This window comes from Nannobrachium achirus, assembly GCF_963921795.1.
Source record: "Nannobrachium achirus genome assembly, chromosome: 16".
Taxonomy (NCBI): Eukaryota; Metazoa; Chordata; class Actinopteri; order Myctophiformes; family Myctophidae; genus Nannobrachium; species Nannobrachium achirus.
The window spans coordinates 20,070,346-20,093,783 of NC_137823.1; the positions used below are offsets into that span (position 1 = coordinate 20,070,346).

The 23,438-nt window shown below is 43.3% G+C and overlaps 1 protein-coding gene across 1 annotated transcript in view; it reads left to right on the forward strand.

Moving 5' to 3' along the window:
- Positions 1-22,801, forward strand: part of LOC308300548 (EH domain-containing protein 3) — a 54,892-nt gene extending 32,091 nt beyond the window's left edge. Inside the window, exons 5-9 of the mRNA XM_080744408.1 lie at positions 10,402-10,543; positions 11,022-11,121; positions 11,598-11,768; positions 17,807-17,971; positions 18,849-22,801. Coding sequence (XP_080600534.1) covers positions 10,402-10,543; positions 11,022-11,121; positions 11,598-11,768; positions 17,807-17,971; positions 18,849-19,382 — 1,112 coding nt within the window. The 3' untranslated portion in view covers positions 19,383-22,801. The remainder of the gene's footprint in view (positions 1-10,401; positions 10,544-11,021; positions 11,122-11,597; positions 11,769-17,806; positions 17,972-18,848) is intronic.
- Positions 22,802-23,438: the final 637 nt, after the last annotated feature.

Sequence of the window (23,438 nt, forward strand, 5' to 3'; positions counted from 1 at the left end):
TTTTTTTTTACTTTTACGCGCATGCTGCGGGCACATCATTGCGTCTCTCGTGCTGTCAGTTTGTTCATTGGTCCTCAAAGAGGACCGCCAGTCCTTGGGGAGTTCCAGGGGGTCCCCAGCTAAATGATATTGAGGAACCTAGGCCTATTAGTCCCTATTCTATATGCTGGGATGAGGTGGTGGGACAGTAAAAAAAGCGAGAGGTTAAACTTTTTTTTTTCTGCGACTGCACGCCCACAACGGCGAGGTTTGGACATTCATAATTGCTATTAGCTGATTAAGCTCATGTCTGTTTAATGTCTGGCTGGTTGCCGTTAAAATGCTGGTTGATGAGAAAGGCTCACTTTGATGTAATGGGCAATTTCCTATATTGAACATGCACACCTGCAAGCATTCTCAATGATGAGAAGCTTGGCCACTTTTGAGAGAGGACCACCACCTGGAACTGATGCGCTAATTATTTATCTGGCCTAGTTTCGCGCAATGATGTAATGATTAATTTGAGCTCCATATAAATGAGTTCCAACCTGCATCTTCGAGGTGGCTTTTGATGGCGTTTCACCTCGCTAAAAAACCTCCATGATTTTCACCTTCAACAGATTGGCAGCACTGCGGGACTCATTGCATATGCAAACAGAAGGTAATAAAATGTATTTGGGAGCATAGCCTAATTACAATGCGTGTCTCATAAAAAACAATATATATTTTATAGTTGAAGGGCAAATAGACGTTATACACAGTAGTATGGTCGTCAATGTGCGAGCCCATGGCACCTTCCGCGACCCCACGTTGGGTCGGGACACATAGTTTGAGAACCGAGGCTGGAGCCTTGTTTCTTTATTCAATCAACTGCCAGAAAAAATAAAATAAAACTTTTTCCCCACTCAACTCTGGCCCGAGATCGCTAGGGGTGGTCATCCAGGATATCTGGCTCATTTGTAATGGTCTGAGATATTTCACTTGGCACAGCGGGATATACCGGGCCCGAATTCAAGACAGAGGATCGCTGTCGTTTGAAATGAACACTGATAAACCCCCGGGGACGACATCTGATCTGATGCAACATCGCATCTCGTTTGAGAGGCCTCTAACTCACTGTTGACCAGAAATGTGGTGACTGCACTTAGGTGTTGTAGGGCAGTATAAAGTATACTACCAATACCAATTGTCAAACATTCTGCCTACAACGGCCTGCCCAGAAATAGGGACGCTGCAGTAGGTGTTTGTTCCAAAAACCTTCAGCCAGGCATCCCTCTGGTTCCATGTGAGCCTGCATTTTCCACCAGGCAGTTCTAAGTGTCTGAACCGTTTAGCATTCCCAAGCTAACTGCCAGCATTACCATACCAACTGCTAGCCTCCACAAAAGACCTGCGATAATTAAGGACTCGCATCTCTCTCTCGCTCTGTCTCTCTCTCTCTCTCTCTCTTTCTCTCTCTCTCTCTACCTCATTAACTCGCTCTCCCTACTGTACCTCTCACCATTTGTCTCTCTTCCTAACTTATCTTCCTGTCTGTCTTTGTCTTTCTTCCTACAGTCAGTACATAGGACATGCATTTTGCCACACTATTAACCTAGGGTGACCAGACGTCCCGGTTTGGCCGGGACTGTCCTGTTTTCAAGCTGCGTGTCCCAGTGTCCCTACAAATATCTCTAAAACAGTAATATGTCCCGGTTTTCGCCAGAATTAAAATAATAGTAGTTGTTTTCAGTGGTTGCATAGACATTTATCATGTTCTTTTCATGAAAACATGCTCACCTAACCAATTAGAAAACATGAACAAATTCATTGCGTGTCTGAATTCAACGCTGAGGCTGTTTGTCAATCATTCACTGCCAGTATGCAACCCTGCGGTGTGTATGTGTGCATGCACGAACGTTAGCTTATGGGCACGCGCGTACACGGTAACGTGCGCATTGCTTTTAGGGTCCCGGTGGTTTGCGTCCCGTTTTTTTTTTTGAGCGGCTGAGAATATGGTCACACTTATTCATTTGGTTCTCTTATTGACATTAATAATATTGACAGTGATAACAATTTTCAATTTTCAATTCAGCTGATGCTTTTAATCCAGAGCGATTTACAGTAAGCAAGGACAGCACAAGGTTATACATGAAATGCATAGAAATAGTAATCTAGAATAATAGGTAGACTAGACAGAGAACCTTTCATCAGTAGAATAACTAGTAAGACGCCTCAGGACGACAAGCGACCTCGCCCCAAAGGACATCAGGGATCTCCATATATGGGCATAAAAGGGATTTGTTCCCATAAGTCAAGTTTTTATTTTTGACGAAATTGTCAATATATTTAGTTGACTAAACTTACTTTTAGTCATCATGGCTTAGTTTTTACTTAGTTTTTGTCAGTGAAAAAAGTTTGTTGAACATTTTTAGTCATAGTTGTAGTCCAGTGGTTCTCAACCTTTTCAGGCCGCGACCCCCAAAATAATCATGTTTAACTGGGACCCCCCACTCTGACGAGCACTTGGAGTTGTACGAGTTGAGGCATTACATCTTGGATAACACAACCGTGTTATCACGCTAAGTATTGTGAAAATTGCAGATCTAAATCATCACTACGCCTCGCGTTGCAAAGCATTGTGAGCATGTAGATCGTCTATTTTCACAATTTCTGCCTCTAATATTTGACAATTTGGCCCAGAAAGAGCGAATACACTTCCCGGCACCGGTGTCTGCCGCGACAGGCACAGAACAGGACCGGCAGTTCGAACGCACGCACCGGCAGGTAGGACCGGCCGACGGCACAGACCGGCAGGTAGGACAGGCATCCGCCGCACGGACTGGCGGCCGCCGCACGGACCGGCGGCGCATAGTTTTACTGAGGTTAAGGTTAGGGTTAGGGTTAGGGTTAGGGTTAGGTAACGGCCGCTGTCCGCTGTCCCTCATTTGGCCAATGTATAACCGGTCATTTTAGAGGTATTGAAAAGTCCTTAAATTGTCACTTTAGAAGATGTGCAGATACCCAGAATACACTTAAACTTTATGTTGGTTTGTCTACTGTTGAGTGAGAAAACAATGTTCCACATTAAGTTAATCATCTGGGGACCCCCATAAAATCAGACCCCCAGGTTGAGAACCACTGTTTTAGTCAACGAAATCAACACTGGTTGCACCATGATGTGATTTATAGGGCAAAGGGTGGTGTGTGAGTGTGTTGTCAAAGCAAACACACAGCTCAGAGTTGTACGACCCCGTTGTTGTCCGTTTACACATGAGAAGAAACACAAGATACACCAGCACTTCTACTGAGACAGCACAGCTGTGTTTGTACAAGGAGCTCTGTGTGTGTGTGTGTGTGTGTGTGTGTGTGTGTGTGTGTGTGTGCGTGTGTGCGTGCGTGCGTGCGTGCGTGCGTGTGTGAATCTTATAATATATCTTTTTTACATACTGTATATTCTTTTCATTTTCATGTGTTTGGAAGTTTCATTCATGGAGGCATCTCTATTTTTTGTTTCCATTTTAATTACCCTTCCTTGTCATGTTTCTCACTGCATGGATTGTCTGTGCGTGAATCTGTCAGTGTGTGTGTGTGTGTGTGTGTGTGTGTGTGCGTGTGCGTGTGCACACGTGTGTCCGTGAGTGCGTGCATGTTTGTGTCGGAGAGAGCATTCTTGATTTTATACAATTGTCTTACTCTTTTCACATTTAAACCATTTTCATCCTCTATGTTCATTCAGGTGTCTCTATTTTATTTCCATTCATTCATTCTCCTTCATCATGTTTCTATGTGCATGGACTGCCTGTGTGCGTCTGTGTGTTGTCTGTGCGTGCGTGTGTGTGTGTGCGTGTGTGTGTGTTTGTGCGTCTGTGTGTGTGTCCAGAAGCAACAGAGGACGGTTCGCTCTTTAGCCGTCACAGTAGATGCCGTTATGGAGGTATTGTTGATGAAGTCGTGCATGTCTGTCAGCTGCCAAGAAAGAAAAAGGCTAAATGAAAGCGATACCTTGACCTTTAGATGTGTGAGCTGTCACCCAAACACACTGACCTTTGACCTTTAGATGTGTGGGTGGGCCGTCACCCCAAACTGTTTCCTCATGCTCAACTTCAGCTTCCCTGGCCAGCTAGATGTTGATGCTAGCAAAGCAATGCTAAAGGGCCATCCACACCAAGACTGAGAACTATAACTATATAATATAATACAGTATCTCCATGTCCAAAATAAATACATAAAAAACTTCCAGGAAAAATGAAAAAAAAAGAGAGAAAATAACACAATACTATGGTATGGTGTCTTTAACTTGAATGTGTCCTTATATTACCATCACTTTACCCAAAGTGGAGTGAGGAGGTTTTCAACCGTTAATACTGGAGATTTTCTTCCCGTCTGACTTCGTTATTCTAATCCATGATTGGAAAAAAAAAAAAAATATATATATATATATATATATATATATATTGTTAAGTTAGGTGGTTTGACTGACAGTTTCGAGGATCCAATGGAGTTAGGAGGTTTAGTCAGAAAGAAACGCATTTTAATACTTGTCATTGGTATAATATTTTATAAAACCCACTCACAGACTTAAAGGGTGTTCAATAGCAGTGATTTATTAAAAATACATGAATGAAAAGTTGAAAAATGGAGATAGCTGGTTACGATATAATGTTATAGTGTGAGAAAAATATAGTGTCTGCTTTTCTGGCGTGGGAAGCTGGGCCTTGTCCCATTCCGTTTCAGTTCCCACATGTACTATAACATTCATTTGTGACGGTTGTGAACCATACCGTTGGGATGGTTATTTGATGAACCGACAGCAATCGAAATCCAAGCCGAATTTACAGTTCGACATACCCACTCACGTTCAACGTTTTTATACAACGTTATTGCTCATCGTTATTAATAAAGTTATCTTCATAGTTGTCATTCTTGGTGTGGATGGATCTTAACTAAGGTGTTTAGGGAATATAGAGGGAAGGTTTAGGAACTTCCTGAGCGTTAATTTATTCTTTGGTAGGCACTTAGTCAGAGTTAAATTAACGCTGGAGTTTCACAGTGTGCCAATGGGAATAGTGTGCAGGTGCAGAACTATAACAGACGAAACCTCTTGGTATCTCTTTGAACTTAACAGCTTTGGCCAAGCAGCAGTGTGTCGTGTCCTCTTAGTAGTTGTGGTAGCACATGCTGTACTGTATGTATGTGGCCTATGTACAGGTACAGTAAAGTAATACCACATCTAAAGCTGGATTTACACTTCGGTTGCATTCCGGTGTCAGGTGCCCAACACAATAGCTGATCTCCAAGCTCGCAAAATGTAGCAGTGAAAAAACTTTGCGGGGCTTGTGTATCTGCTATTTTACGTGGTGGACAACGGCGCGCGACTAAGCATAAATCGAGCATTACGTGCGCGCTGCGCTGCACTACTACTGCAATGCTGCAAGGCAAGCGCAGAGGAAAGTTTTGATGAAATCCGATTAGTCAGAAATGTATCTGTGACAGATCGGAGTCCTGTGTCTTAAAAATCACACACAGTGTGAAGTGAGCGGTGTCTTGTGCTGCTCAACAGTACCGCTCTGTGGCTTCAGCTGTTGTTGAGCCGTGCTCATACATACACATTCAGATACTTGTTGGAGCGGCAGGCACCGCTCAAAAAGACCGGCAGTGTGTTTGTCAACCTTGGAATAAAGGTGACCTTTACTACTACAGCGAGTGCTACTGTAGAAGCTGTATTAACAACCTTCGAAACTAGGAGGTCAGTTTATGCTTGTGTCAAAAGACGCATCGCACTTAAGTGTCTCACAATGTTCAGAATTTTGAGTGTTCGTACAGTCTTCAACTTGCGTCACCACCAGTGTTGTATTAGTGATTTCATGTTTGGGGGCACTAATTGAATGACGTCACGTGCACGTCGCTTAACACCCACACAACTGGAGTTAGCAGACCATCGATATGCGTCCAGGCTCGTTTCTATAGGTTAATGCCCGATGGTGTGACACTACAGCCTTTGTAAATGTTGCTGAGGCGCGAATGCAAGGTTGTTTTACTGTAAACCGATGAATGTGAGCACACATGCTCCTGCTCAATCAGATTCGGGACGGCATATGCCTGCGCGACTCGAACGATACAACACTGGTCACCACAAAATGTTAACGAGGGAAGTGAATGTAATGTCACAGAGCTTACGTCACCTTCACAAAAGCAACATTTCACGTTTTCGAGAGGTACGCAAAAACCCTCCAAGTAGGTCCTCCGCGACACTCTCACATTGATTGACTGTCACATTTGTGGTGAGATGCGTCGTTCTGCACGCTAAGCATAAACTGACCTTACATTAGCTGAGAATAGTTACAGTACACATAGAACACTTATGTCCTATGTTCCCCCAAATTGTTGAACGTTATATTCTCTTAAATCCACGTTATTATTACCAGGATAGTTTGTAGCTAATGATATCTTAAATAACTGCTTTTATATATATATATATATATTCCTCTTGGGAGAGAGGCAACTGTGGTTTTCAAAGTATGGTGAGCGACCTGAAGGAACTTTATGTCACAGGACAATTAAAATGTTTCTCTCTACTGTCATAGGTCATGTCATTAAGGTCATGTTAGCTACATGTATGTTGCACCTTTTGAAGTCGCTCCAGTGCAAGCTGGACTTAATGACACATGCTGTACATTTAGGGCCCTATTTTCTCCCAAGCTAAACCCTAAACCCCTAAACGTCTTTGCCTTTTTTTTTTTACTATTTTTAAACCCACAACATGTCGATATAGATTGGCTATTTGAAGTATTTAAAAATGTTTTTCAAATTAGTAAAAAAAAGGGAAAGATGTTTAGGCGTTTAGGGTTTAGCATTGACAAAAATAGGGCCCTTACAGTAGAAGCCCAAGTTGTATGGTACCATAGTTAGTAGTTTGTCAAGTATGCTAGGATTGTGTATGCAATATACATACCTCTGTGTTATTTTAGCCACGTGTAACTCTGATAGTCTACAAATGTGTCCAAATGGACCATTAAAAAAGGATCCATTTAAATGTAAGGAGTCTAAGGACTCCCTGAGTCTGTGTGGAATCAATTTGAAAATCACAAAAGGAGCATCAAAGCTATGCCAACTGACCATAAACGCCTTGCGATCACCATTGCCTAACAAACGCCACTCTTAACTGTCTGTCACTCACTCCACTGTCTGTCTGTCTGTCTGTCTGTCTGTCTGTCTGTCTGTCTGTCTGTCTGTCTGTCTGTCTGTCTGTCTGCGTGTCTGTCTGTCTGTCTGTCTGTCTGTCTGTCTGTCTGTCTGTCTGTCTGACTCGCCCTTATCTCCCTTTGGTGCTAGTCGGAAAGTTTATAACTCACTAATCCCCTCCAAACCCTCTCCATTGTTCATTGTCTCCCATCTCATATCCTGTGGAATGTCTCCAGGTAAGAGTGGATTCTGTCCTTGAGCGCACCACAAAGTCAAAGATAAGTCAAATAGAGGATCTTCTTTTACTCAAAAGTGCTGCTGTCGTTTAGTGTTGAATCTGAAACTATTATTATACAGGATACAATCGTGTCATTGTTTTGTGATGTTTTCTTTTTTTTTATGACTGCATTAAACCATCAGAAGTAAAGTATTTACACAGGCACGTTTATCCAAGTGTGGATTTGCTTTACTTCATAAAGCATCAGATTGTTTTGACCAAAACCACAAAAGTTCAAAATCACTTTCTTATTAGATGTTGTCCCTGTTTAGATAAACAATTTCAACCAATCAGGAGAGAACACTCATGATTGAACTCATCATAAGTGATGTTTTTATTTTTGATGAAATAAAAAAATAAACTGGAGCTGGAGAGACGGGGAGATCCCTGTTACTGAACAAACACTATCTGAATATAGAACTTTAAACATCTTAAAAATAAATATATTTTAATCTTTTTTACAACAACAAAAATCAGATATGTGAAAGTGCAGGCATAGTGAGGAGCAGTATGCTCGGTTTCTGGCCAGTCCTTCTGTTGTAATCACTCTGTTGTCCAGAAGATGAGTTGCAAAAGCATTTGGGTGGATCCACTAACAAGAGAGTCTCTTTCAACATTAGTCATCCAAAGACCATTGCACATGAGACCGCATACAAAACAGTATGACTGAATCGACCGCTTAAAACCCCTATATATTTTAGTTAACTGGAGTCCCCCAGGGTAGTGGTTCTCAACCTTTTCAGGCCGCGACCCCCAAAATAATCATATTTTAACTGGGGACACCCACACCCTGACGAGCACTAAGAGTTCAGGCATTACATTTTGTATAACACGGTTCTGTTTTTGTGACAAAATCTACAAAGTAACTAGTAATTAAAGTTTTCAAATTATTGTAGTGGAGTAAAAGTACAATTTCTGCCTTCGAGATGTAGTGGCGTAAGTAAAATTGTAGAAAATTGGAAAAGAAAATACCTCAACATTGTACTTAAAGGAGTAGTTCACCCCCAAAATGACTTTTTTTTCCTATTGATTAGTCATGCCATGGAGAGTAGTTTTTTTGGTTTTTGTCACATTCCTAAGACAAAAATGTGATAACAATAAATTTACCCCCATTCGTTCCGGATGGGGACCCGTTTCGAAACGGGTCCCCATCCGGAATCAATGGGGGTAAATTTACTCAAATCAATTTTTTGTCTTAGGAATGTGACAAAAACCAAAAAATATTATTGAACTCTACTCTCCATGGCATGAGTAATCAATAGAAAATCAAACCTTGGTTCGAAGTGGAGTGGTGAATCTGAGCGTGCGTGCGTGCGTGTGTGCGTGCGTGCGTGCGTGCGTGCGTGTGTGTGTTTGTGCCTGCACAACAGCGCCCCTCCTTTAACTTGTGTGGCCACTCAAGGTATTGCCAGGCTACAGACATACCCAGCCAGCCAGCCAGCCACATAGCCAGCCACAGACATACCTGTCTATTGGGAGTGCTTTCACCACTCCAAAAAAAGTCATTTTGGGGGTGAACTACTCCTTTAAGTACAGTACTTGAGTACATTTTACGTTCTACCTCTGGTTAATCACTGTCGGGATAGTAGTTCCTCCTCCATTGGTAGATAAATAGATTCAGACCAAAGTACGGAATGTTAAAACTCTGGGCCGTGATGTCGTATTGAGACAATGGAGCCAAAATACCAAAAATGTTTCGCTGTCCACATACTTGTGCCTGTGTTTGTCCTTTAATGTCTATTCATTTATTCATTTATTTCATCACAAAAAGCCACATGATCTGACTCTTGGCAGTGCATTGTGTCTTTGTAAACAGGCATTCTCTCAACATGTTGTAATATGAAGGGGAAAAAAAAGAAACTCCTCCACTGACCTCGGCCACTCGTTCTCAGGCCTTTTCTCTAGAAAACAGTCAGTGGTTCTCAAACTTTTGAGGTCAAGGACCTCGGAATTGAAACTTATTAGCCTCGGACCCCCCATTGACCCCCCATATGACTCCCATAAGAGAAGATTTTTTAACGGGTACGTTTGGTTCCATTTGTACACTCTGGGGACCCCCTGGAACTCCCTCAAGGACCCCACTTGGAGAACCAATGCTATAAAAGCAGGGTTTCACAAACGTAGGGTTCACACAGACTTGTTTTGCCAAAAACATTTTTCTAAAGATTTTCAAGAATAAATAAAAAGAAAAAAATATGTTTCAGAAATGGTCATAGGTTTTCAAAAGTCGTGAGACTACAGCCAATCTCCAAGCTCAGCTCATTATACAGAATGGCCCATTTAACATTCATTAATACTGGATTGTAATTAGTAATGCCTGCGTTTAATTAACGGTGATCTCCTTGTCCTCCTGTGTTCTTAGATAAAACGATTACAATTATTTAAAAATAAATCAAGTTGTGGGGCTATTTTATCTGTGCTCATTTCAACATCCCAACGACTTCATAAGTCGGTCTGTGGTCGCTGGCTTCGGGTAGAAAGCACATCTGTGCTTTATTCACTACAGGAATAGAAGTGTGCGTTATTCCCATTCGCACACTCTCAGGCCGGGTTCACACGTTTAAGGCACATGCCTTGTGCTTTACCTGGGGGGTAAAGTACCGTCCAATTCATTCCCTATGGAAGACGAGGCAAGCTTGCCTTGTGGCTTAAGGACAGCCTTAAAGAAAGCTTAGAGCAAGCTTGCCTCATCAAAACATTTGACTTCCATAGACCATAGGGAATGAATTGGACTGTGCTTTACCCCCCCGCCTCCCCCTAGGTAAAGCACAAGGCATGTGCCCTAACTATGTGAACTCGGCCTCAGTGTTACATTAACATTCAGAATGTTGTGGCATTACTAGTTGTGATGCCACTTTCTTTTCTGGTAAGAGAAGGGGCTAAGGAGGATTGATTAATGGCCTCTATTTCAACTATGTTTTCCTCTCCTCTCCTCTCCTCTCCTCTCCTCTCCTCTCCTCTCCTCTCCTCTCCTCCCCCAGGCTATGACTTTGCGGCCGTGTTGGAGTGGTTTGCGGAGCGCGTGGATCGGATCATCCTGCTGTTCGACGCCCACAAGCTGGACATCTCCGACGAGTTCTCGGACGTCATCAAGGCGCTGAAGAACCACGAAGACAAGATCAGGTACGTTGTTTTGACACGCATTCCTTCATACTTTCAACGGAACGATGCCTGCAGAGTTGAAGTGTGTCCAAATCAGTGGTGTAAAGTAACTAAGTACATTTACTGTACTTAAGTACAATACGTTTACTTCTAATCCACTACATCTCGGAATCAAATATTATGGTACTTTTACTCCACTACATTTATTTGAAAACGTATTTACGAGTTACTTTGCAGATATAAATTATATTATAAGATATACATTAATCAGTTTGTAAAAAAAAATATGTTTGATGTTCTCTGTAAAAAATTAGAAAACTCAATAAATATATTGTTAAAAAAAAGATATACATTAATCCACTTTAGTCCTATACCTAGGCTGTTTATATGTATATGCTGTACCTATGAGAGTGGATTCCCCATTCCGCCAATGCATTTCAATGTGAATGGAGCGATTCCAAATCCCTCAACCCTGATGCGTTGTTTAATCTTATGGTAGGGTGGTGCTGAACAAGGCGGACCAGATAGAGACCCAGCAGCTGATGAGAGTGTACGGAGCCCTGATGTGGTCCCTGGGGAAGATAGTCAACACACCTGAGGTGAGCCTGCTTTATTATCTGATTGCTTGGTTGGTCTTCGGTTCAGTGGCGTCAGTTCAGCAAAAGCTAAGGTACGGCAACATGACTGGTGTCTTGCACGCGCGCGTCATGTCGCCATACCTTAGCAACAGGCATGATGAATTCATTTTAAGATGTACATTTATTTTTTCCCCCTGTAGCCAAGGTATGGCATCTGCCATACCTTGCCATACCCAATTGACGCCTCTGGTTAGTCTTCAATTCAATTCGACTCTATTCAAAGGTGCTTTATTGGCATGAAAAAACAACCTGTTTTCATGACCAAAGACTGAAGGAAAGTAATCAGAGCTGTGTTCTTGTGACTTAGAAAAACTGTTATGAAACTATGGACAGTTAGGCAATGATTTCTTGATACAAAGATCTTTTGAAACTCTCTCTCTCTCTCTCTCTCTCTCTCTCTCTCTCCCTCTCCCTCTCCCTCCCTCTCTCTCTGACAGGTGATCAGGGTGTACATCGGCTCATTCTGGTCCCATCCGCTGCTGATCCCAGACAACAGGAAGCTGTTTGAGGCGGAGGAGCAGGACCTGTTCAAGGACATCCAGTCTCTACCCAGGAACGCTGCCCTGAGGAAACTCAACGATCTGATTAAGAGGGCGAGGCTCGCCAAGGTGAGCCTGATAATCACACACACACACACACACACACACACACACACACACACCAGGCACGTGCACACATAGAAATCAAAGGGGGCTTGAGCCCCTTGCCATTTTACCTGTCTGTAAAAAGTGCCCTCTTCAGACCATGAATGCAGTTTTTACTATGACGAAACAAATGCAAATGCACTCTTTGCACTCCTTCTATGCCATACCTGAAGGGAGCATTCAAACTCTCCTGAACTTGAACGCAGCATCCTATGTTGAAAGAACTGCCCTCTCTGGGAGTGGGTCAGTCAGAGCACATTGACACACCTAAATGTAACACAGCCATTCTAATTGCAGCTGTGTTGCTTACATCACAGTGTACAGTAAGGTCAGTCTTAAATCACAGTGTACGGCAGGGTTCCCCAATTAGTTTTCCCCAAGGGCCGAATTATGTCTAGGGTACCAAGCCGAGGGCCACAACATTGCAGGGGGCGACGGTGGCGTTCCCGCTACTCCAGCGACAGTTCAGATATCGTCGTTGTTGGGTGAAAATCTTGTACGTCCAAAACCGTTCGTTTTGCATTTATCATTTCAAAAATGATTTAAACTACTGAAAAGTGTCTTCTTTTTACTGTACAGTTAAACTGTACAGTATATGTAATTGTTCATTGTGTGTCATTGCTGACTGAGTCTGTGCTTGTCGTATGAAATGTGCTATATCTGTGTTTCTCATCTAGGTCGCGACCCCCAAAATAATCATATCTTAACTGGGGATCCCCCCACCCTGATGAGCACTAAGAGTTGAGGCATTACACTTTGTTCTTGCGAGGCGTTGTGAGCATGTAGATCCGCTATTTTCAAAATTTCTGACTCTAATATTTGACAATTTGGCCAAAATGTAAGTTGTAATTTTTTAGGTATTAAAAAGTCCTTAAATTGTCACTTTAGAAATGTGCAGATACCCTCTATACCAGCGCTACTCAACTTAACTCAACAAGCTAAAGATGATGGTCCTATTTTGGACCTTTAGACAATGATTTTGCAACACACTACATGAGTGGTCTAAAAATTAAGGAAACACACAGAAAACAGCCACATTTCCATCTATAAGGCCACCTCATTGATATGAACCAAAAGATTGCCATGGAACGATTAATGAGGAAAATTCTGAAGTTTATTCTTTTGGAACAAACAAATTAGCAAAAACAGTCAGAAATTATTTGTCCACGCAAGTAGACAAAATGTATTTATTGGTATACTGTATGACCATGACTGGGCCGCATAGACACACCACAGGGGCCGCATGCGGCCCCCGGTCCGCAGGTTGAATAGCGCTGCTCTATACACTTAAACTGTATGTAGATTTGTTTACTGTTGAGTGAGAAAACAATGTTAACATTAACCCATTTAGGCCTAGAATTATTGAATGCTTTAACCAGTGAAAAATAGCAGATATACAAGCTCACAGCGCGGCACCGAGTGCCGCGCTGGGGTGGGTGGTCCTTCACACAGCTTTGAGAACCACTGACATAGTAGTCTCTCAAGAACAGACTAACTGAGCTCCATTTAAGTGAAAAGGACCTTTTCTTTGACGATGGCTAGCCAGATCGCTGACATAGAAACATAGGTTTTTCAAAAAATCTTAGAAGGATTCAAAAGACACTTAGAATCAGGTCAAAATTCTAATTTTCAAGATTTTTCAAAAATAGCAGATCTACAAGCTTGCAGCGCGGCACTCAGTGCCGCGCTGTGAGCTTGTATATCTGCTATTTTTCAATAGTTAAAGCATAAAATAATGATACCCAATAATGTGTACCCTTTCTAAATGGGTTAAGGGAAACATCTGGGGACCCCCCCAAAATAATTTGGGGGGTGTTTCAATGTGCTCTGACCGACCCTGAGAACCACTGTGCTACATAAATAAATGTGACTTAAGACTTGACCAGTATTGTCATGGAGAGCGTGTAAGGACACAGATAATGTGTCATCCACATCCTCCGGCCTGCCACCTGCTGACCCTGACACAACTCCACCCCCACCACCACCACCACCACCACCACCTCCCTCCCTCCACCCCCACCACCACCTCCCTCCACCCCCACCACCACCTCCCTCCACCCATATACCAGCTGCTGACCCTGACATAGCTCTGGTGCAGGGCGTCAGCGAGGTCTCACTGACGCTATGAAAGGCGGGCGGCTGGCTCAAACACAGGACCAGGATTTCCCTGCCCCTACGAGAGCTCAACTCCAGTCAAAATAAACAAAACTACTTCGCCACTCACCCAAACAAAGGTAGTTTTGTGTCGTTGAAAGTCTATTCTCCGCGGTGGGAAACCTCTCAGCAGAACCCCACCCACTCTGTAAAATACACTATTTTTTGTCATGAAATAAAATGCATCCACCTCGAGCCACCGCAGACACAAATAAGTGGCGGTCGAGTTGGATGCGTTTTTATTTCATGACAAAACTTTGTTTAGGTGAGTAGCGATTTGTTTATTTTGTTTAAAGGACAACTTTGTTTTTTTACAAGGGTTCATATTTTAGATTGTAATTAGAGAAAATAAAAGATGCGTGTTCAAATTTTTCATTTACCGCTTTCTATTGGTTTAGTGATTTTAATTACTTTGATTTCAGTGGGTGGGGGCGTGCGTACAAGTGGCTAAATATGTATTTTTAGACACAATAAGCCCATTCCCAAGATGCACCGCAATCCTTCATGGGCAGATGTGACTTATGGGGGCTAGTGATACTGTAAATAGTGGTAAAGAAATCGCCGGCTTATTGTGTCTGAAAATACATATTTAGCCACTTGTACGCATGCCCCCACACAATGAAATCAAAATCGCTAAAATAGTGAAACGACTCATCTTTTCATTTCTCTAATTACAATCTAAAATATGAACCCTTGTTGTAAAAAAAAGTTGTCTTTAAGTTGAGCTCTCGTAGGGGTAGAGAAATCCTGGTCCTGTCTGTGAGCCAGCCGCCTGTCAGAGTGTATAGTGCTAGATAGTAACTAGTTTTCCCCAAGGGCCGAATTATGTCTAGGGTACCAAGCCGAGGGCCATAACATTGCAGGGGGCGACTGTGGCGTTCCCGCTACTCCAGCGACAGTTCAGATATCGTCGTTGTCAGGTGAAAATCTTGTAGGCCTATGTCCAAAACCGTTCGTTTTGCATTTATCATTTAAAAAATGATTTAAGCTAGTGAAAACAGCCGATCTAGCATTCTAGGTGCGAGGCGTTGTGTGCTTGTAGATCAGCTGTTAACACTACTTTTGTGCGACGGCCTTGTATGATGAAGCAGGGCTTTACTTTGCGAAAGAACGGACACATTTGGAGATACGAGGTTTCCACCCGACAACGACGATATTCTAATGTTGTTGCTGCACTTATACCGCCATTATTACTGGGGTTGGTGGGGGGCAGACAGTAACCCCCGCGGGCCGCAAATGGCCCACGGGCCGCCTATTGGGAAACCTGGTATAGTGAGACGTCGCTGACGCTCTGGACCAGAGCTAACCTTGACACAACTCCACCCCGCCGTCCGTCTCACACACACTAAATAAAACCAAATCATGACAAATGACTCGGTTCTCCTTAGTGAATTATTTCCTTTTTCCTGTTTGGGAAGGAAGTTCATGGATCAAGAGTAAGAGAGCCTCGCTTTCCTGTTGTAGTTCCAGGAAACTTTGAGGAAGAGAAGCTTACGGCGCCTTCGCGCTCTCTCATGCACGTGCATGCAGGCACGCACACGCACATGCATTGCACGTGCGCACACACTCGCACATGGTACCAACAGGTACTTTTACTTTACTGGAGTATGCCCAATTTTCAGTACTTTTACTTTTAACTTTAGTTACTTTGTAGATCTTGACTGTTATTATAAAAAATCACACTTGTGTGAACTGAGCGGTGGAGGCTGCGTGTGTGTGTGTGTGTGTGTGTGTGCTTGTGTGTGTGCGTGTGTGTGTGTGTGTGTGTGTGTGTGTGTGTGTGTGTGTGTGTGTGTGTGTGTGTGTGTTTGCGTGCGTGCGTGCGTGCGTGCGTGTGAACAACAGCGCCCCTCCCTTAACATGTGTGGTCAGAAAAGGTACTGCAGGCTACATACAGACATGGACGGACACATACACACACACGCACACACACATACCCACACACAAGGCCACGTATAGGAGCGTTGTGACCACCGCTCAAAAACACTTCAGCCCTATATACATTTCGGCCATTTCAAAATAGCCGATCTACAAGCTCACAATGCGATCACGGCGCATTGTGAGCTTGTAGATCTGCTATTTTCAAAATGTCGTTTTACATTTGAACATTTCAAATGGAAAAGTACTTTCCACTTTTGGTACTTTAAGTACACGTTGATGCCAATACTTTGGTACTTTTACCCTTTAGTAATTTTTGAATTTCAGACTTTTACTTGTTTACTTTTACTTAAAGGGGTCCTGCCACGCCCCGAAATTATAATAGTATGATACAGTAGGATACAGTAGGTCACGTGGTCTTTTTTAAAACGGTCTGAAATCTCTGAATCAAATGATCCCATCCCCCGTAGCGCAGCCCCCTCCACTCGGAGGAGTAGAGAGACAGACAGGAGACAGCCTGGTCAGCAGATATGGGATTTATGGCTATTTGAAGTGAGCTGGATCTCTGAAATTGAGTACTTTTCCCACCACTGTTCATTAGAAAGGAACGGCTCCCTACTGTGAACCGAATCATATCGTTCATTTCAAAGAGCCGTTCAAAAGACTTGATTCGTTCGCGAACGTCACATCTATGCACGCAGTTCGAGGATGAGTTCGAGCGCAGCTGCCCAACTCAGTGAAAACATCGTGTTTTCCATTTCAATGAATAAACATAAACAAGCATATTCCCATGAACAATGGGGAAGTAACAACCAGTAACCACCGGAAATATAATTTTTATAGCCACAGATTTATATATAAATGTGTGTCTTTAGCTGGTTAGCTTTAGTGCTAGCCCAGCTAGCTAGCCCTGTGGGAGCATAGAAGTTGTGAGGGCTGTGACTGTGAGAGCGAGCCTGCGGGCGATGGGAAGAAAATGTACATTGTGCAGACATACAGTAAGTAACAGTCAATTAATTAATTTGATTGGCTTATCGTGCATTCCCACAATGACATCAAACAAATATTAACTTGATTTTAATATAATTTCTTAAGGTGACAGTAACCCTTAAGGTGGCATAACCCCTTTAAGTAAAACATTGTATTCGCTTTTCCACCACTGCCTGTCTGCACACGACGGGGCTGTGTGTGTGTGTGTGTGTGTGTGTGTGTGTGTGTGTGTGTGTGTGTGTGTGTGTGTGTGTGTGTTTTATGAGGTGTTTCAAGGACAGGAGATGAAATCAGGGAAACAAAAACCATAACATCACCGATAAGGGCTTTACTCTCAATCCTGCACACGCCACCTTACAAGCCTGGTTGTGCTGAGGTTATTGCTCTGACAAAGCTCCTACAACTCACACTTTGTACACAGCCCTTTTACTTGTAGTATTTCTTTATGTTATGGTATTGGAACTTTTATTAAAAACCGGGAAAGCATCAAGTGATTTTAGCTGTGTATCCACAACTTTCCAACGCCCCATCGTGCATTGCGCAGAAGGTGTGCGTCAGTTCCGGCGCCGCAGCCAAGAGTGATCTACAAGCTCACAACAGTTGTATCTGCGACGCGACGTGAGCTTGTATGTCTGCTGTTCTCCGGAAGTGTCCCACAAATAATTCTACAGTAAATTCGCACGGAAACAGGTGGATATGTTGGGTGGAAACCTTTTTGTCCAAAACTGTTGCCTTTCAGGATTCAAATTCAAAAGTAGCAGATCTACAAGCTAACGCTTCTTTTCACGCCGTGTTTTTCGAGCTTTTACATCTGATACTTTTAGTTTGATGAAGTAGGGTGTTTATTCGGAGATAGCAATTATGCGGTATATAGCAACGTAGGCTTTTCTGAAAACTGTCGGGTATATAGAATGTAGAATCGGCCTCAGGTCATAATGGGTGGAGAAGGAGAAGTTGATCTGTGGTCTTCCATGTTTCAGGTGCACGCGTACATCATCAGCGCACTGAAGAAGGAGATGCCGTCGGTGTTCGGGAAGGACAACAAGAAGAAAGAGCTGATCGACAAGCTGGGAGAGATCTACAGCCGCATCGAGAGAGAGCACCAGATCTCCCCTGGGGACTTCCCTAACCTGAAGAAGATGCAGGTACTGTTTAAGCCACATAGTGATTGTAGAAAGAGATATACTTTAATACTGTATAGGGTATATCGTCTCTGTCCATCCATAACTGTTATTTTTCAGGATTCAAATTCAACATTATCAAAAGTAGAATATGTATGACACTGATTTACTATGAGAAACTGATTTACCATCGGCGATGGCAGTGAATGTTTTATTGGCGTTCAATGAACACTCCATGTATTTGCTAGATAATCACAGCGTTTACTTACATAATAATTAGGGCTGGGACTTTAACTGATTAATTGCGATTAATTAATTACAGAAAATTAACGCGATTAAAAGAATTAAGGCATTTTAATCGCACTTAGTTTTTGCCCCACACAACCTTCCGTTTTGGGCATACTGATCATAGCGATGCACCAACCAAGAAGAGACAACAAACGCAAAGGGAGAAGTAGTCGATCAGAGCGATTTGCTCGACCCAGTGGATGCGAAATTTAGATTTAAAAAATGAACTTGTTGATTCACTCGTACAATAAAATGTGTTTTACTTGAAAAAAATGCTTCTCAGGTCAAATATTAATATGCGATTAAAATGTGATTAATTGCGATTAATTAATTACAAAGCCTGTCATTAATTCGATGAATTTTTTTAATCGCATCCCTGCCCTAATAATAATAGAATTTTTACACGTTTTACACAGATTTCAAGTCTTTGATAAATAGTTACTATGTCGATTTTAAATCATTGAATTGATTCGTATCATATCGCCATGAATGAACCAATATCGTCCATGTATCGCATCGTTAACCATGTATTGTGATGCGTATCGTATCACTGTTAAAATGTATCGTTACACCCCTAATGTTCATGTATTCCTAATATTCCACCTGTCCATAGGATCTCCTCCAGTCCCAGGACCTGACCAAGTTCCAGCCCCTCAAGCCCAAGCTGCTGGAGGCGGTGGACGACATGCTGGCCCACGACATCGCGGGCCTCATGGTGCTGGTGCGCCAGGAGGAGACGCAGCGCGGGCCCGACGCCGCCCGCGTCAAGGGCGGCGCCTTCGACGGCACGCTGGGCGGGCCCTTCGGCCACGGCTACGGCGAGGGCGCCGGCGAGGGCATCGACGACGCCGAGTGGGTGGTGGCGCGCGACAAGCCCGCCTACGACGAGATCTTCTACACGCTGTCGCCCGTCAACGGCAAGGTGACGGGCGCCAACGCCAAGCGCGAGATGGTCAAGTCCAAGCTGCCCAACACGGTGCTGGGCAAGATCTGGAAGCTGGCCGACATCGACAAGGACGGCATGCTGGACGACGAGGAGTTTGCGCTGGCCAACCACCTCATCAAGGTCAAGCTGGAGGGCCACGAGCTGCCCGCCGATCTGCCCGCGCACCTGGTGCCGCCCGCCAAGAGGAAGATTCCAGAGTAGAAAAAAAGACGCTGGTTCTCGAAGCTTTAGAACAGTGTTTCTCAAACTTTCAAATTTCAGGGTCTCCCCTTAACTCACTCAAAGAGTTAATGCTAGAGTTCACACCAGTAGCGATCTCTAATACGTTTTTTTCCGCTAAATTAGTAAATAAATGAAGTGAATTGTGCGTGCAGCGAGAGCTCACAAGCGGGGCGCAGAAATACAGGAGTACCTCGATATAGCTGGCAGCTTGTCTGTTCAAGTATTTATGCTGTGCATTTTAGGTTAAGAAATATAGGCCTTGCAGTTGCTCTGTCTGGACTCATTTCACATCTACGACTGCTACAGTAGTTGAAATCGTTGTAATCAATAACCGCTGCTTTCCATACAGTAGTCTGTATGTTTCTCTCCATCTCAAGTGGTGTTGAGTGTGTACACGTTATAGTCTATGCCTATTTCAGAGCAAAGCATGCTTATGGTTGGCTGCCGCTCTGTCTCGCCACACTGTGGCAATGGCAAAATGAAAACATTTTGCTGGCTCTGCATTAAGTTACATTAACACAAAATCTTTATGAAGAAAATGCTTCTTCAAGACCCCCAAAAAAGTATTTTCCCCTTGAAAAGAACTTTGCATGGTATCGAACATGACACACGTCGCATATCTCCTTGTATGGGCCGTCCTGTCCGCGACGTTAGTTATCTCCATACATGGAGTTCCGTGCTCATAGGGACATGGGCTACTGTAAGGACCTACACACAATGCCAGACGTAGGAGCGGTTAGCACCGTTAAAAAAAAGACCAATAGATAATGATACAAATATGTGCATGCTAGCATTGAAGAGCTTGCAATCACGTGGCTAGCATGAACTGTAAGGACTGGGCGTGTCCCTGGATCGAGAGACCTTAACCTTCTTCAGGGTCTTGTCACATGGGAAGCCAGTTTTTAGCTCACTTGACCTGTTTCTGATCCTATAAGGGGGGCGGGTTACTGAGAAATAGGAGGGGGAGATAATACTTAGAACAGTGTTTCTCAAAGCTATGGGACCACTTTGTTCCATGTGTACACTCTCAGAGCTATGACTTTATAGTATAGATTAGGGGTGCCAGAGATTTTATTTTTAATCAAATGGGGGTCCGTGTGCCTGATGCTTGTCAAACTGGGGGTCCTTGAAATTAAAAAAGTTTGAGAACCACGGACTTAGAAACACTGGAAAATGAACCTCTACTGATGAGATACAAAAGGGAGTAAGGATGATGATGATGATGATTATGATGGTGGCGGTGGTGATGATAATGATGAGGAGGAGTACGAATCATCGTCATCTGGATGAAGGAGGATTCGGGGGGGATGGATTACAGTACATACATAGCTAGATATAAATAGCCTACTGTATCCCCAGCAGACATCAACCAGGATATGAACTGTTATCCACAATATACTGTGCTGAGTGAGTTGTTGAAAGCAATGCAGTCGTTACGGACAACATTCCTTCCGCATGTCCATGAACTGACCAAGCATCTCTCTCTCTCTCTCTCTCTCTCTCTCTCTCTCTCTCTCTCTCGCTCTCTCTCTCTCTCTCTGTCTCTCTCTCTCATGACAGTACGCTGAAACAGGTGTGATAGTCGATGAAACAACAACACGTTTCGTGGGGAACTCTCGGGGGGGTTTGACGTGATAATTTCCAAACGACAGAAACACGGTCTGAGCGCGGTATATCTTCTGTCTGTCTCTCCTCCTTTCCACCGGACTCTTGTGTGTGTGATGTCCGTGTTTCTGTTGAACATAACGCAATGTTTCCTCATATTCTAGGGAAATGCGTTAATCTTGCGGGTGGAACGAAAGGTAATGTGCAAGTTGAGTACCCAGAAAAAGCGCTCAAAATGTGTAACAACTATCATTTAACATAGTCAAGCAACTGTATCGTACAGGCGAAACAAAAAAGTTGTTTGGGGAACAAATGGGAGATCACATCACATAGGTTTACGTAGGAATGGATGGACAAAATGGAATAGGCTCTGTGTACAGCCGCCATTTTGGAAAGAAATCTTCCTTACTTCCTTACCAATTAAACTAATTAAGGCTCTGTTCGATTTTTTTTTTTCCAAGGACCCCCGGCCATAACTCATAACCAATGGGGTCGAATGGGTTCTTTTGGAACCGCCTCAAGGAACCATGAGGGTCCATGGACCACACTTTTAGTCCCACCGGTGTAGCAGAGTGTTTCCAGTGAGCCAACATGCAACAATATCAGGCACCCTGACTCTGTTTGACCAGAATGGAACAGAGCTATCGTTGGTAACACCCGTGAGGGAAGTTAGAAAGAGGCCCAAATTCTTTCCAATATGGCTGCTCCTTTTAGGGACTTCACACAGAGCTTAGTGGAAATGCTTGGTGGATTGTTATACTGGACAGACACACACACACACACACACACACACACACACACACACACACACACAAGCGCGCTCACACACACAAGCGCGCTCACACACACAGACACACGTATGATGCAAAAAACTGTGAAAGATAGGAAATGTAATGCTGATGTTGCACACGTCGAGCGAGCGAACATGTGCGTACACGCACATACCGATGTTTCCTGTTGAGATTGGCAGATTTCACCCAGGTTTCACTCACGTCACTTTGTCTGCTGACCTCACTCAGCAACGAAATAAACAAAAATAAAAATAAAACAATTCACAGGAGGCAAGCAGTGATCACCCCATGAAGTGCACTGCAATGTAGTTTCAAATGCACTACATTGCAGGCGCTTTTTGAGAGTGAAAAAACGTGTGATCTGGGCAGCTTGCCCCAGGAAATGTGCCAATCTCAACAGAAAACAACGGTACACACACAGAGACATAGGTTCACTGTCGCTGTTCCTTCTAGATCTTAGGGAAGGGGATCTATGAGGGTAGATTTGCCAGAATTCAAATGATTAATTAACAATCTTTTTGTTTCTTGAAGAAGCATTTTTTTTTATAATGTAGTATCGGTAGCATAATACGCCTCAGATAGCATAAGACGGAATCAAACGTATAGATATATTAATTATTATTATGACCATTGTATGAAGACATATTATGGCTATCTATCGTTTGGAAATGTGCAGTCACTTCGAGCCTCGCGTGGCAGTATGCTATAGCGTCACATTTCTGTTATGTGCACATAAAATATGATACGATATTGTACCGTATACAATATGAGTATTGTACACTTCTGTCCATGTTTCAGTGTTATTAGGTGTATATTGTATGTATGCATATTATTCTGTTAACAAGTCTTAAAACGTCATCATCGGGGTGGAGTATTCCAGTAGCTTGTATTTTTAGGGTTGGGATCCCGCAGGATTTGAGCCATTCCGGTCCCTTAACGATTCACTCTTAACGGTTCGATTCCTTAACATTTCCCCTATTCCAAATGGACCCTTACAGGTCTGTAACTCTGAGAGTGTAAAAATGGAACCAAATGGACTCCTTACGGGTCCATTTGGTTCCATTTTTACTCTCTCAGAGTTATGGTTTGGTCATTGAAATTAAAAACGTATGAGAGCCACCGGTATTGTAATTGTATTGCAGAAGTGCAGTCCAAATAGGTTCATAGCTTCAGGATTTGTAGTGCATCCAGTTATTACACTGTCCTGGGGCTGCAGTCCCAATAAAGTGAAAAGAAGGCAGTTTTTAGCACTAGGTAGACCATGCAATTCACCCTTTGTCAGCCTTCTGATTGGTCCCTGACTGACCGACCAGCAGGCTCTTTCTGCCTTGTCCCGCCCTGGTTCCACCTTTTTTATGTTGAATTTCAAAGGGTCCCCGAGGCAGAGTTGCCCCCCCCCCCCCCCCCCCCCCTGGGCTGCTCAACCATTCAAGCCCTCTACCAATAATCCTCCACCAATCAAGTGTTCAATGTCATGCAGGTGTTCTCAGATTGAATCCTGTTGGTTTGTTTGTTACTTTTTCAGTATAGGTATTGAGTTGGGTCTTTAGGACACCGACCCGCCCCCCAAAAAAACGCACGCGCACACAAAAAAATGTTTTTTGCTTGGAGCCCCCTGTTTGCTAAGTCCGCCACTGAA